Source organism: Neodiprion virginianus, chromosome 4 (genome assembly GCF_021901495.1).
Source record: "Neodiprion virginianus isolate iyNeoVirg1 chromosome 4, iyNeoVirg1.1, whole genome shotgun sequence".
In the NCBI taxonomy this organism is placed as follows: domain Eukaryota; kingdom Metazoa; phylum Arthropoda; class Insecta; order Hymenoptera; family Diprionidae; genus Neodiprion; species Neodiprion virginianus.
Window position 1 is genome coordinate 18,821,108 of NC_060880.1, and position 16,067 is coordinate 18,837,174.

General features: G+C 39.3%; 2 protein-coding genes across 2 annotated transcripts; both read right to left on the reverse strand.

The window, feature by feature from the left end:
- LOC124302940 (purine nucleoside phosphorylase) lies at nucleotides 1-11,758 on the reverse strand. The gene is made up of 6 exons (XM_046759548.1): nucleotides 11,518-11,758; nucleotides 7,134-7,228; nucleotides 5,758-5,936; nucleotides 4,306-4,481; nucleotides 1,553-1,743; nucleotides 1-1,018 (listed from the first exon to the last, which is right to left on the reverse strand). Exons 1-6 carry the CDS (start codon nucleotides 11,634-11,636, stop codon nucleotides 795-797), a joined length of 984 nt encoding a protein of 327 aa, XP_046615504.1. The 5' UTR covers nucleotides 11,637-11,758; the 3' UTR covers nucleotides 1-794.
- Nucleotides 11,759-13,271: 1,513 nt separating this feature from the next.
- LOC124302847 (uncharacterized) lies at nucleotides 13,272-15,494 on the reverse strand. Its single transcript, XM_046759415.1, has 2 exons — nucleotides 14,725-15,494; nucleotides 13,272-14,599 (listed from the first exon to the last, which is right to left on the reverse strand). Exons 1-2 carry the CDS (start codon nucleotides 15,206-15,208, stop codon nucleotides 13,272-13,274), a joined length of 1,812 nt encoding a protein of 603 aa, XP_046615371.1. The 5' UTR covers nucleotides 15,209-15,494.
- Nucleotides 15,495-16,067: the final 573 nt, after the last annotated feature.

Genomic DNA, 16,067 nt, shown 5'->3' on the forward strand with positions numbered 1-16,067 from the left:
TTTCAATTATCTGCGATTTTTTTTTCGCATTGATATTTCGTTCATTTTATTTCTTCTTCCTTCGAGTTGAAGCTTGATACAATATAGCAACACAGTTATTTAAGAACTATATTTTATCGCACAGGTGAATAAAATAACAAACAAGAAGAAGTGAATGTTTTTCGTGTAGTAGAAATCGGAACGACAGTTCGGGGGGATAAAAATTGAAAAATTTCCCCAGTTCCAATTGTCGCGGAATTTCATGAACACACCTCTCGACTAAGGAATAAATTAAGCTCCCAAATAATCACCTATCCTAATTATTACATCTACTTAATTATGTCAATGAATAAATACCTAATAAATAGAAAGAGTAAAAAATACAGTATACAAAATAAAAACAACGTAAAAATCAAACAACTGCGGGTAAAGTATTTTTCTCGCACTTTAGTATGAAACTGCAACAATGAGAGAAAATACATGATAGACTTTTAAAGATTCTGCAATCGTTGATAAAAACCTTTGAGTATTTTTCCGTTCGGTGTTTTCGAATAACGAAAATCAGGACAAATTTGCAATCTGCTTCTCGAAACTTGACGACACAACGTGTAAATTCGCCTGGATCAAGTGGCTAAAGACAGTATCCCGGGGGAAGAGTTAAATTTTCCGCCAATATCCATCCCTGCAAAATTTTCCAGATGAGGGTGCTTCCGGTGTCTGAGGTGTCACACTCGGAAGAATTAACCCTGGATATCGGCGGTCCCTTGGCACCGAACGGATGAGCATGAGGAAATCGGGAGGATGGCCTGCAGGGCTCATTTGCCATCCAAGTCGAACTCCTTCGCCACGTGGACAACCATCCGCGAGACGAACTCCTGGAGGAGCGGTTGACGCGACTTTCCAACGTCTATCACCTCCTCGTGATTCGCCTCGTGGTTCTCCTCGTAGTCCGTTGGCGATTTGTTCGTTATCAGACTGAAGGCGAAGACCGTCATGTCGCAGTGCCGGGCCATTATGACCTCGTGAACCGTCGACATGCCTGAAAGGTACAAAAAAAAAATAAATAAAAATCTGTCATCACGCCAATAATCCAAACACTGATACTGAAAACATTTTCAATAGTTCTTTCGTGATTTCAAATGACAAATTCGTTTCAAGAGACTTTAGGACGTTTTAGATAGTTCGAAAAGGTTCGTGGACTTTGAATGGCTTCGTGATCATCAAAAAAATCAATCGAAACCCAAGCAGAACTTTGGATCAATTCAAACGATTCAAGTGATCGAATAACTAGACTTGATATCTTAGCTTCGCGTGACTCGAACGAACACGGCCCTAAAAATTACTTCAAGTATTTACTCATTCAAAAGAAAGAGCTTTCAAAGATGCTCCAAATAAGTTGAAGAAAAACAAACTCTCACGTCACTCGGTGACTTTTAGAGAAGTTCGAGTGAGTTAGAAACGACTTGTTCTCGATTGCTAGCCGAGGTGTAAGCCTGACTTGATAAACGCCTCGGTTAAACGCAGATCGATCAACCATGGCAAGTTCTCGGGGCCGAGAGTGTCGAAAACTCACCGACTGCGTCGACGCCGACCATCCTTAGCATCTTAAGCTCAGCAACGGTCTCAAAGTTCGGTCCACCAAGGCACGTGTAGACTCCCTTATGGACGATGTCGGATATCCCCATCTGCTCGGCGATGTTTTGCCCAGCTTCGAGTAGCTTCAAGTTGTAGGCCCTGTTCATCGGCGGGAAACGAGGGCCGAACCTGAAGCCAACAACATCGGAGGCAACGATTTAGATGGGTCCAAGATTTACAGCCCACTTAACGCGCTTTAGGAGTGAACTCTCCGGCGCCATAGTGCCTCCACCCCTCATTCACGCTACTTATCGATACTCAACCCGGACCCCCGGCACTTAGTCAAGATTATCCTCAATTATTCGATTCCATTTTGGATCGACATTTGTCAAGGCATTCATCCGCCGTAAATAGTTTCGATTAATCAGATCGTAATCACTGTGCAGGAATTAACGCATGCGTTCGAATGATGAAACTAATGACTAGATATTATCATCATTAGTCAAACCGGAAATCAATTAGAGGCGATATTACATTGCAGTAGTACAATGAATTTTCGGTCCATCTCCGTTTCGGGTATTGAAAACACTGGCTCGTCGTCTACGTTGGAATTGGTTCAAGGATCGGATGAATTTTTCAGTACCAGTTATTGCATTATACAGTCAGATTGCCAAGGGGCGAGGACCAATACTAATTGCCCAGAAGAAAGGGTAGCCAGGGTAAAACTGATGCTGGATAGAACAATTCAAGGGTACTTGATGCCCATCCCCGAATGAAATATCAGGGATTCGGTGTATAATGGGTTTTTTGGAAAGGGGGGATTGAAATACGTGATATGGAACCTCGAATTGTGTTTTTACAACGATTTATGTGCTGTGTAATTGAAACGATGCCGAGCAAATTCTAATAACGTAAGATAAGATATCGGTAATTTGAGAAAAGGTTTTACAATTACAAGATTCAGAGCGATCAAACTTTGCTGTTGTGTTTGATCCGATTCTAACATTTTTGGGCTCGTTTTGAACGCTGATCGGATCTTCAATAACTATCCTCTTCTTATATTCTCGATACGCGGGTTTGTGTGAGTCGACCCCGCTCACGTTGATTTCTTTTACACGTCGAAGAAGTTGTTTCGTGATATTTTCCTTACTTCAGATCGAGACCGTGGGTCCCATTTACCCTCAAGCAACAGTTTAGCCAATCTGCCTAGGTGAGGTTAGCGGTGGAACTAATTCCCAGCGTTGCGTCGGTGGCACGAAGAGAAGAGGGTGGTCCATTATTATCTCTTGCCGAGTGACAAAAGTGTGGGGTGATATAAAGTGGAGAGACTCCGGGGCGAATTCTTGTTCATCCCGGGTTGAGAAAACTGTGCAAGAAAAGAGGAGAGGAGGGCTAACGAAGGACGGGGAAGGAGGATCCGGGATACCGAGAGAGGCAGAAGTGGGAGCGACCCGGAGAAAAGAGTTTTCTGAGCAAATACGCCAATCAGGTTCTTTATGCCGCTCTGCAAATAGTTCATCAATTCGATTCAGGGGATATTCCAATAAGACAAATTAATTCTTATTTTCCCTAGCCTCTTAGCTGCCTCGGGGCTGCACCAATTCGTCCCTTCTCATACCCCCGAAAACCCCGAGGAATCTCAGACCCGACCGTCTCATAACGCTCGACTGCTTTACCATTTTCAATTTACAGACTCTCCGTAACTTCTTGCGAGAGTTAGGAAGTTGGAAAACGCTGTCTAACTTTCGAGTGCTAAAATTAGGGCTGCGCAATTAACAGTCGTGGACTACTGACGATTGTCTTTCGAATCAATCGATCAACTGACAAACCAATTAGACAGTGCTGATCGATCGACCAGCTAACATCATCCTCTTCGAAACGGGACAATTATTGTTAGGTTATAGTTTTCAAGCGTTTTAAGATCGATAATCACCAAGTTTACCCACGCGTGATATTCAATATGGCGGAGGGAAATTCCGTGAAAGTGTAAATTTTACGGTTTCTGGAGTCACTAGTTATGACTCTGACATAAAAATTGTGAAATTTTCAATACCGAACTGAGTTTCAACATCGTGTATTTCGAAAAGAAAAAATCTGAATGCCAAGGATTTCCTGATATTATTAATATCTGAATCCTACGCTTTTTGATTAACAAAACAAAAGAGTGGATAGAAATGAAAATTTATCACGCGAAAAACGTCGCGTAATTCCTGATCGAATCGAGAGATTCGGGGGTTGATTTTGCACCCGGAGGATCGGCCCTACAAAGTTCGCTGATTTGTTATCACGAGACGATTCAAAATAGAGACAAAGTGAAAATGCAAAAAGCTTAAGAATAAAAAACCGAAATACACGACCGTCAGAATTCCGACGATCTTACATTTCGATTTGATATAATTTCCAATTCGTTCTTATAATTCTATAACTCGGTTTCTCCTGTCGCACACTTCGACCCTTCTACCTTCCGACATTCACGTACATACCTACACCTTTGAATTGCCTATATCCCAAAATTCCACGAATTTGATTTTCAATCCTTCGTTGAACGTACCTTCGTCTCACTTTTTGACCTCCGCTTGAATCTACGGCTTTAAGGGTTCATTCCTCGCGTTTACAACTCACACACGCTAATCTCACAAAAATACCGGGGATTTCGAAACTGCGATATTTTCATCCGCGTCCCATTGCAGCGTTACGTCGAGTTCCCAAAGAAAATCCCCCTCCCCGCAACCCTCCAACCCTTTCACTCACCTGTCGTCGTTCGGTCCCTGCAGGGGGTTGTTTCCCGCGAAACCCATCATGTTTACGTGATCACGCATCATCATGATGTCCCCAATTTTGTAATTCGGATTCAAACCTCCCGCAGCGTTCGTCGCTATCAGATGGCTCGCTCCTACCAGTTTCATCACACGAACGGGCATCGAGCACTGTGGAAACGCACACAAAATTCATCATTATTACAGGCTATACCTTTTGGTAGTTCTCGTTTCACTACCTCCGTTCATCCGTGCTGTATGTCATATTACACCGTGAGAAAAAGAAAATGTAAACAGAATTTCTCCGGTAATGCAAGCTCATTAACGAGGGTAAATTTATTCGATCGATAGAAAAATTTATTTCATCGTTTCTTCTAATCAAGAAACAATTTCTTTCCAATTAGCTTTACGAAGAATATTTGTACAAACGGAACTCTCTTCGAGAAATGAAATAAATTCGATCAAATACTCACCGACTTTATTCTACCTGACTTGCGTTCGAATTTTTTTTTTTCTTTCCCATTCGTAATCGTCGATGGTTTGTTTTTTGTCGGTTATTTTTTTTCCAAGCTTATTCAACTTTATTCCAATCTATGCAACTATTGATAACCTGGCGTAATTTTCTAACCTTCGGTCTATCTATGAATAATTTGAATTTGATATCGTGAAACATGTATGGGGCATTTTTTGTAAATCAACCGACGCCTATGAATCGCAGAACCGCTGCTTGTTCATGCTAATTTTAAAGGGGAGCCCGAGAATCTTAATCATTTTCATTTACATTCATTACTCTCGTGATCGTTATTATGTCTGAAGGTTTTTGCCTCCGCGGATGGGAGAACAATTATTGCCAAAGGTGAGCGTGGTTTAGGATCGGTAAAAAAGAATCAGAGAAGACGAAAACGGAAATTTAGCGCCCGACTGAGAATGTAGAGAGTAACAATTGAAGCGTATTTCTTATCGCTTATACGAAGATTCATTCATATACACTGCATTGCAAAACCAAACGTCGAAGCTAATCGCAGCGAATTGAAATTGCTCCCTTTCTTTCTCCGACTGTGTAAATTTGACAAACGATTTATGTTTTACGATCTCTTAAATTTGTCCAATTTACACTGTTTCATGACACGTGTTCTGAATATTACGTATACTTATATATCCGTGAAAACATCTGACTACAGTAGGTATATCAATAAATCGGAATGGCGCTAACTTGTCAATAAAAAGAAGAAAACCAAAAACAACACCAGTCACTACGTTCGCGTATTGATTTTTAATTATTTACTCGTTCCGAAATTATTCCCTGAGAGGCACATTGAATTATTCTGAAAACAAATGCCTGGTTCTGTTGAAATTAATTAACTCATCGTAGTTCTCTGATTTTTTTTTCTGAAGAACGCTTAATCAGAGTTAAAAATTTGATGTTTCAGATGGTTAAGTACTTCACCTTCCAAAGTGGATATCCCTCGTAGTAGTGAAACCTCCCCTGCATGCACATTATCGGAACACCTTTGAGGAATCCGAAGACGAGCTGACCCATGTGACCGGGGACAGTTGACACGGGAAAATGTGGAATCGACTCGTAGGCAAAGCAAGCTTTATCGGTGAGTGCATCGGCCAATGAACCTGTCACACAATTCAAAATTCCGAATGTCTTTATTCGTACAACTTTGGATCGAGTTGTAAATTTTGAGAAAAACGTAATAGCGAAGACAATCTGAATTTCTCCATACTCGGGACAACTTCTCTCTACTCGTTATCCAATTTTTTATTACCAAACAATCGCACGTTTCGTACGATCGTCGGATTGATATATTCGTAAGGTACGGTATTTTTTTTTTTTTTTTTGAAACTATGCGAATAAAAAATACCAACCTTTCGTTGTCAATGGCTTGAAAACAGTGACAAAATTTGCTTTTAGATTCGTTCGATTTTTGTTTAAGACGGATCATTTTATTCAGCAGATTAGTTTTTGCAATCCAACTAAAACTTTCCTTTTTTTTATCATCGTTGAGTAGTTTATTCGCTAAACATTGCACCGATATATGTATACATATAAAAAGATCAATGTTCAATCGGTTGCTAAAAAAGTGCAAACTCCGATTCAGAGAGTGATTCGAAACAGTGCTTTGAATGAAACGAGCTTTTACTTATAAGCTCCATGGGTATAACGCGAACCGAACGCGCGACTATCCATTATTTTACCAATTACAAAATTATCTCGATTCAGTCGATCAACCTCAAAACATTTATTCGTCGTCTCGATTCATCGTCCGTGTAACATCCGGGGTCAATATTACCGCGTAAATAGAAAGCCGCGTATTCAAATGTACATTACGTATTCGTCTGAGATTGATAATGCTTCGTTTCGCTTATTCAGGGTGGGTTAAAACGGTTCATGAACGATTCTGAATGGGGTTTATTTGAATTGGGTGAATTTTGAGCGAGAGTATTCAGATTAGAGCTGCGGCGACGGCGGAAGCTTTCCTCCGAGAGCTGTTTTACGGGTCTCCGAATCGAGGGAGAAATGGGTTCGTCTCTGAATGAGAAAATTCATTGGATTGAAAGTTTAATTATTTAGACGTTGGAAACAGCCGATTAAAGAGGCACCAGAGCCGCAATTAATTACGGACGGATGCCCCGGAGATCGTGTCGTAATGTTGATAATCCAATAACAGTGAAACCCCGAAAGCATCGAATCGGCACGGCGCTCGGGGATTTACAACGGTCGTCAAACCGGCTTCGCAGCCCCCGATTATTCCCGAAAGTTCCCGCGGGCCGAAGACACCGAATTTTGCATCGCGTTTCGAGTCCGTTTCTTACCCATTCCCGAACCGCAGATCACAGCGATTTTCGGCCTTATTGATGTCCGCTCCAAAAGATAATTCGCGGACTCTTCGAGAGCCTCGAAGGTGTACCTGAAACAGAGAAAGGAAGCTTCGTAATTTTTGGTACTCTCTAAATTTTATTCCCAGTTATAGGCATACCGTTGGAAAAAAATCAGTGCGTAGACTGGGAGAAATTTTTTTAACTATTTTCTTTTTCTATCACAATCGAAAAATTTAGTTCTCGGTACAAAATGAAAATTAGTTTTGTAGCTTGCATTTGTATTTCCGGTTTGCCATAATTTTTTATTTACAACGAGATATTCGCAGCTTTCAAATGTATAGTCAATGTATACGACTTTAAAGACCGGTGAAAAGCAAATAAAAACAAGTACAGTTTAACAATCTTGAACGTTCTGATCATGAAACCTTTTCTCATTTCAATCAGACGATAACAATGTTGTTTCGTAACCGTTCACCACTGTCGGCTATAAAATGACACTGCACTACAGATTAAAAAAAAATCTTTTTCTCTTCTTCCAACTTACGTTTCGCCGATTTCGCTCTGAAAATGCATCGCGATTTTACAGACAGTCAAATCAATTACCGACCGATCCGTCATCGATCTTATCAAGATTAGTTTCTAAGAGCGGAAAAAAAATGGCGCTACGATAAGTCATTTCACGACAGCATTGATGGTACCCATGACACTGCAGTGACAACGCGAAGGGTCGTCGAGTCTCGGTTTGGTTAGCCTTGAAATAGAAGGACGGCATTCGTCCTATCAACGACGAGGGGGCTGGAAGGGGGTGGGGGGGGTTGAATTCAGCAGATATAACTTGGAGGTAATTTCGTAATAAACCATTAACTTTACTAATTGGGTACTCAAACGAGGTAACGTTGTGTTCCGGGCGCGGGAAAGTTCGAATATTACAAATTAGTTGTACTACGAGGGTGCAGCGCGAATTGGGGGTGTGAGAGAATTCCGTTGAGGCACCCGTTTCTAACGCCGCATGCACACGTCAACTTTTGTTCATCGCGCGTGCATTGCCGTGAACCATAATAATTCACGGGTATGCGCGTAACAACGCGCGGGGCAGGATATGAAGCATGGTTTGTCTAGTTATCCGCGAAATGCAGATATTCGCTGCGCTTTGCTTTGCTCCGCGCTTTGTTTATTAACGGAAAGTTGGGGAAATTGTTGTTTCGAACCAGAATCAAGTCCTGTTGGCATTGCAAGCTCTGTGCTTTCGTATAACCACGGTATACGTAATACAGAATAGCTAACTTTGACTTCGGGGACTTTTATTCATGCGCTCCGAAAACTCGTTACACACAGTTTCGAAATTTTTTAAAACCGTATTCTGCTCGACTGCGACGTTCACGTACGTATCTCAAAATATCTAAGTCCAAGCATAATAAAAAAAAAGGCTACACTGGGAGAAATTTTTTGTTACGATTACCGCTCAGTCCTTAACTCCTTTCGTTTTTTACCACAATCGAAATATACAGTTCCAGGTAGAAAATGAAAATTAGTTTTCTAGCTGTTACCGAAAATTCTAGTATCCGTTACTATTCTTTCTCATTATCATCACTGTTAGTATATTTTCTTGTAAATTGTTGCGATAATTTAATGCTTGTGCAACAATAAATTGACGTTAAAGCCTTGTTTAACTAAAAAAGTAGAGTAAACCGAACAAACTGATTTTGCGTTTCAATTACGGAAAAAAAGGATCGACGATAGCGCAAAATGTTTACGCGTGTCTCGTATTTCGTAATTCCAACAATGTCAAACAGTTTTTTTAACGATACCTGTTTTACACAATTTTTCTAGTTACTGTAAGAGATGAAATTTTTTCAAATGAAAATGTGTTGGGGTATTTTTTTTCAAAACTGCATACGTACAATCGCGCTTTTGAGTCTACTTTTTTTTTTGCGTTTCCGATATGTGGTATTTAGATATTTTAATACACATACGTCAACGTCGAAATCTAGTAAGGCATCCCTTCAAGCAAGCTAATTTTTAAACTAAAAATTGGAGCTTTTTGAACATGTCGGTTTTTATCGACGCACATTTTTCTTTACGAAAAGTGTTAAGAGAACTTCTTTGCGAGGCCGTAGAATCACGACAGTGATAACGTTGAGTGGCAGCTATTTCCATTTCGATGGTCATGATCTGTAACTCTACCAATCTGTATATGCGTCTGAATCTGAATCAGTCACGAAACGTGACCTTCAAACGGGGTTCAAAGCTCAAATAGACTTTGTCGCGGCTCGCCGCAACTTGACCACGTTTCCGCAAGACCGCAAACTCGGAAAAACAAAACCATGGCCTCTTATCGTTTGCAAAGCATGAAGCTTCCGAGTTGCATGCTGATAAATTATAAATAACGTTTGTATAAATTCAAACGTTCCGTTTGTAAGATCGTAAAAGTTCAAGTTCTTTGCCGTTTTCTTTAATTCTCGCTTTTATTTACCGTCAACTTGAACCTTGCGAAGAAGTCTCTGCGAGAGTACAGAGCGTTGATAACTATTGTAATTAATAGCGAATTACAAGTGTGATATGTAAGATTTGCGCTTGAATTTATTATATTTCCGCCTTTCAGTTACCTCTGATTAATATCGTAATATGTGCAAATTGGGAAATATCAACGACTCAGTGTCAGCTTCTATCCGCGTTTCTTCCGCAGGGACGAATTTCGGATCCGGAATGATCCGGAATTTTTTCGGACAGAAAACAAGCTGTTGATGATTGTATTTTTATCGTGGTGAATTATTATAATATTTATATCGATTGCGACGTGTTGTTCATATGGATAAAAAATAACGATCATAATAATAAGGTTGCAAAGAAAATTTTCGTGACCTTCTCGAAGATGGACAAATCGGAGCGTATATTTCTTCATTTCATCAGAAGTCGCGCGATTTTAATCATTACATGCGTCAATGCTCGACGCCTAAAAATATAATATTGCTCATTAGTAATAATTCCGATCAGAGATAAGAATCAGAGATAAAAACATACCGCGAAACTTGTCAACTTTGACCGATTTGCGCAAGATTTGATTACTAGTCACTTTAAATTGATACCCGGCCGGAAAACGGCGCCTGAAATTAAAAACCGGCAAATTACGAATTTAGAAGTATGGTAATAAAAATTACGATTAGGTGATTTCAGTTTTACAACCGTGTACGCGTAGCGAAATTTAGATTTGAAAAATTGACAAGACAATGTATTAAAAAATACATTCCTGAGTGAATTGCTTTTTCTAAGTTTCTTTCACTCTTTGTCGTATCACGTTTCTTCTTTTCATTCCACAATCTTTTCGTTAAAATACGACGTGATTAATCGCTCCCTGTACTTTCCCCAATAAACCTTATCTCGGTCTTACATGCTAACAAAATGAAGAAAAATTATTGAGATACTGCGTAATTACTTGATCGATAGAGTCTTAAACGTACTGTGAGTACGGTTACAAAGAAACAAAATTTCTCAATAACACGCTGCACGATATCATTGACTTGACGTGCAAATCCAGTAAAGTAAGAACGGTAATCACAACTCATCTTTTTCGTTTGACGCGTAGAAAAAACTTCATTAAACATTCTCAAAAAAGTTTCAAATTCCGAATGCCAAAAAAGATAAAATCGCACGAGTTGCGCCATTATTTTTCAACGAAACGAATCGATTTTCGGTATGAGCATCAAGAATGTATTGAACAGCATCTACTAACTTTGACAGTGTCAGTGAATTTGGACATATTCAACTACCGCATGAAAGAATTCAATGAGTCGATACAAAGCGTGATTGAATCTGATCATGTTGGATTTTATTTTTGAACCGAAGAAAAAAAAGTAACAGGAAAACGGAAAAGGAAGGAAGTAAGTTTGAATCTGGTCTCTGGATTTTATTCTCGAATCAAACGATGTTTCCTCAAGTCAAAATGAAAACAAAAAAAAAGAAAGAAAGGAACACCTCCGACGACTTACCGGATCATCACGTTTATGGCACTGAGAAATATTTCATTTGTTACAGTAACTGGAAAAATTCAGCGAAACAGGTATCGTTAAAAAAAACTGTTTGAATATTGTTGGAATTACGAAAATTGCACAAGCATTAAATTTTTGCAAAAGTTACAAGAAAATATAGTAACAGCGATCGTAACGAGAAAGAATAGCAACGGATACTAGACTTTCCGGTAACAGCTACATAGCTAATTTTAATTTTGTACCTGGAACTACATTTTTCGATAGTGGTAAAAAATGAAAATAGTTACGGAACTAAAAACTTCTCTCAGCGGGCGAAGAGTCAACGAGTCCGACCGCGTCGTATAAGAAGTTTTGAAAAAACATCGATTGCAAAAGTCTTTGGTGAAACTCACACGCTGTTCGCGGCGACGTCGACGAGTTCATTTTCCTGTTTCTTCAGACGTATAGCGTCGGCTGTCGAAGCAGCGGCCGTGGCGGTAGCGTGACCATTGGCGAGATGACGACGGGACATGGCGAGGAGAATGATGATCGACGAATTTTTACAGCTTTTCAAATATTCCCACGAGTCGATACGACGCCGCGAAATCCACAAGTAGAATGTCTAGCGGCCAGCTGCGTCCTTCTCGATTTATACGCGGCTCCGAACCCGGGAACGTATTATTTTTCACCGAGGCCTGGAGGTTTTGCTTTATTTTCCTAATGCCGACGGTACGGAGCCGACGGCCAATCACCGCCGAGATTAATGCAGGGAACACAGAGGCCACGTGGTGATAACCCGTCCGCGCAAGTAAATGCTCCAATTGCCTTGTTTATACCACTCTTCACAACCGCACACTCTTGCCTACAGATTGTTTTTAACGCAACCGCACCTCCGTTCAACATTCGACATTTCGATCCTTTGATCCAAACAGCGACAGTGTTCTCATCATTTTTTTCGACATTTATTAACTACCCGCTCCTTATTTTTTTTTTTTTTTTTTTATCCAAGGAAAAAGAGACAAGGGGAAGTTACTATGATCACAACGAAAATTGAGGATTCGATTTTAAGGTTTGAAAAATCACTTCCTACCATTTTCGGATCATCGTGTGCGTGTGTGTGTGTAAGCAAATTTTTCTCGACGATATCTCGAGAGCGAATGTACGGATTTGAATGATCGTAGTCATAATTGACGGGGCCTTTCTCCACTTAGAACTGATTAGATTTTGGGTCCGAACGGTCCAGCGGTTTTCAAGTTATTAGAATAAATACATCGTAAGGTAAATAAGAGTGGTAACAACTTTGAGACGGTTTGATGGAATTTTGTAAATTTGATCTCAGGAAATAATGATCTGGTGATATTTTTTCTTCTTTAATCATTTGGAGCAAAGTTGAAGCGGATAAAACGGTCTGAAACGAGTGGTTAATTTGGGTGAAGCTGATGAATTAAATCCTTTTTTGTACCGAGTTGGTCATTTAAATAACTCGAAAACCGCGCGACTGATGAAATCAAAAGTTCGGTCAATTCTAAGGTACAAAAAGCCCCAGTCGAGATCCTTTCTCGAGATATGATCGTTCTTATTTATTTTTAGATCTTCTTATTCGAATAACTGGTTAAATTACCTGACCGACCGTATCCAAAATCTAATCAGTTCTAAGTTAAGAAAATCCTAGACAATTAGAACCAAAATCATCCTAATCTGATGTAAAAACTTTACTTCAGACGTCTACGAGCAGCTGGCGTTAGAATCCTAATCGTTATTCTGAAATTGAGCCTATGGGTCAAATAACGGCTTAAGTCGACTTAAGTTTTGGCATAAAAAAGGCAAGTAAAGATTCAACAGTCGATATTTCAATTTTGACAAGGCATTTTACAAGGAACTTTTATTTTTTTACATAGGTGGGGTACCCAAAAATGATATACAAACGTAATAACAATTATTAAATATTGTCCAATACAGTGCTATCACGGAAATTCGGAGTAAGACTTAAGTCGTTTTTTTGTAGAACGACTTTTAATCTGTACAAACACGTTTTTGGATTAAAATAATATGATGACGATAATAGTCAAACCAGTTTCTACTGTAATGGGTGTTTCATGGTCGCGGTGAACACATATAAAAAAAGCTAAACTAGGAATTGACATTTAAAAAACGGCATGTATCAGGTTCAATCAGAGTCCATTTCGTCTGTTTCAGCCGAATCATCGTCGTTGCAGGTACCCCGCAGCACATTTTTATACCATTCCCTATTAACCGGTTTTACAAAAGGCATTAAAGATAGCACGTCATTTTTTTTAGCTGTCTTAATTCCAACAGGAGCCGGGTTTGCTAATGCTAGTTCGGTATCTTTACTTACAAAAGCGTTTAATTTGAACAGGTTGAAATTTTGCGGAGCGCCATTATAGTCCGCGTAAACGGACATGGTGCCTGTTGGCTTGTATGATAACTTCACATACTTTTGGATCGTGAATTTCTTTCCCTTAGCTTTTGGAACCTTTAGAAAAAATGAATCCAAAGTTTTATCCCATTCTTTTAATAAGTGGGCACTCATCTCTGCTTCGAAAGCTTTTGGTTTGTGCCTTACGGTCCTCATTATTTCGAGATACTCGATAGGATTTTCGACGGTCTCTACTTTTTTTAAAACAGTTCCGTAAACACCGAAATTTCTATCGCATTGGCAGTATGAATGACCTCGCACCGGAAAGATGTGATTTATTTCAACTCCCATTTTGACCGACAACCAAGCACAATATCGTACGAGAGTCTTGTTTTTATTTTGCCCCCCACAGGAGTCAGACAAAAGAACTACTTTTTTTAATTCTGGATTTTCAGTCAATTTTTTTACCAGAAAATCGTTCAAAAAACTACACACAGAGTTACCGTTCTTGCCACCATCACATTCTAAGAAGCAAAAAAATTTGCTGTCACCGTCATTAAAACAGTGTGTGTTGAAAACATACAGCCACAATAATCGCTTGTAAAATTGTGCGCTAACGTTCAGTTTTGGAAGCGGAAGATTTTGTGCGTAGTCGAACTCAACAGTTAGAGTATCATCGTTAATATTCTTTGTGCACTGTTGCCGCAAAACCTTGTATTCCGCAACTTTTACTTCATGTAGACGGAACGATTCCTTACACGGATCTGATGAATTTGCCGATAGTTTGATTTTACATTCGGTGCAAAAATCACAGACGTCTGTTTTACGTTGCCTAAACGAGTAATCACTATTTTCCCGAAAATATCTATGGTACGTTGGGTACTTTAGTGAGAGCTGCTTCCCTGTTTTATCAAAGTAATATTCTTGGAATGCGTGAAACATTTTTTTTACGTTTAAGTCTGGATTCTCGAAGTACTTTCTTTCAGTTTTGGAGCTTCCATAATGCGATTTTTTGTTCGGGAAAGTCGACCAATGCTCCTTCACTAAACTCCATACCACGTTCGAAATTTTGGCAGGGTTGGGTTGCTTACCCCTTTTTTCTGTAGCAACTGTCGTACCTGAAACAATCAGTATTTTCATATTTTAATCCAGACCTGACTTGTTTTGTTATAAGACGCCAATAAACGAGTCAAGCATTCGTAAATATTGATTTATTTAGAAAGAAAATAATATAAACATTTACCTGATTTACAAAATCGGAGCACCGTTTTCATTCTGGATTCAGTTATTTGGAGAAGAGACAGAAAAAATCCTTTACAGACAGTTTTATCCTGGCCATCTACTTTGAAAGAATATTTCCAAGACCAAGATCTGTTCTTCCGTTTTGTTACGGTTTTGACGTATTTGATTTCTTCACGTTGTATACAACTGATTAAAAAAGTGTCCTGACTCGGTTTCTCAGCCATTGCCCAGAAAGTCTTGAAAATTTCACGCTGACGTTTATAATCGAAAGAAGACGAACAGTTTTTCTTGCAGCAGTCGGTAGTGTGCCTGAATTTTTTTCGAGGTATTTTATTCCCACTTTGAGAAGCGTAACTTTTACCACTGTTACGCTTAAGCTTCTTTCTATTTTGTTCCCATCTATCTTGTCGAATTTTTCTCTTTTTCCCCGTAACTGTAGCAGTAGGGCTAGTCGATGCTGTTGTAGTTGTTGTAGATTCGTTCATTATTTCGCGCAGAAAATATTGCAGCTTTACACGAAATCTAACAGACAGGCAGATAAACACGTGCGTCTGTTTAGCGGAGGCGCGTGGATTAGCCTACTTCGCTTCGCTGCTACTGCCGGCTAACTCAATGGCGGTGCGCGCACCGCTTGTTATGGTTACTACAGCATTAAAAGTTGACGAAAACATCCAAGATTCACAGGGTTTATAGCGAAGATTATACAGAACACCGAGATCAGCTTCTTTGAAAAAGTGACTTAAGTCGACTTAAGTCGTTATTTGACCCATAGGCTCAATTACAGGTATCTTTTAGTACTGCAATAGCGTTAATTAGGAACTACCGTTAGTAAAACTTGACCCGCCTTTGATCTATACTACGTAATCACTGAAAAGCACTCATTCTACGAAAATTTTCACGCATTTTGTACAAACATTGTGACATCTACAAAGTTTGTATTCCATTTACTTATATACAAATATTTGAATACATGAATAAATAAATAAAGTATATAAGGCATTCCGCACCAACCCGACCTACTTATGACTCTCATCAGCAGTGATTTTTTTTTTGTTTTATAAGTATAGTATAGAGTGTAGCAAAAAAAACATCTTTCTCCGGGTTTTAGATTTTTTGCATCACGAGTTGGATCTTTACTGCTCTGCAGGCGAAACAAGTAATTAAAAAGTGAGAAAAAGCGAATTAAATATTAATTTTAAAAATACAAATTTATATTGTATACGTTTTTCCTCACTTTTCAATCACTCGCTTCGCCTGTAGAGCAGTAAAAATGTAACCCATGGTCCGAAGAATCTAAAACTTGGTGAAAAGTGATTTTTATTTAATTCTTTTTGTACACTCTAC

Excerpts from the sequence above, each read along its gene's own strand:
- LOC124302847 (XM_046759415.1), bottom strand. The coding sequence starts at position 15,208 with ATGAACGAATCTACAACAACTACAACAGCATCGACTAGCCCTACTGCT. Across the intron at positions 14,600-14,724 it reads GCTCCGATTTTGTAAATCAG|GTACGACAGTTGCTACAGAA; the intron begins GTAAATGTTTAT and ends TGATTGTTTCAG.
- LOC124302940 (XM_046759548.1), bottom strand. The coding sequence starts at position 11,636 with ATGTCCCGTCGTCATCTCGCCAATGGTCACGCTACCGCCACGGCCGCT. Across the intron at positions 5,937-7,133 it reads GATCTGCGGTTCGGGAATGG|GTTCATTGGCCGATGCACTC; the intron begins GTAAGAAACGGA and ends ATTGTGTGACAG. Across the intron at positions 1,744-4,305 it reads CAGGGACCGAACGACGACAG|GTTCGGCCCTCGTTTCCCGC; the intron begins GTGAGTGAAAGG and ends TGTTGGCTTCAG.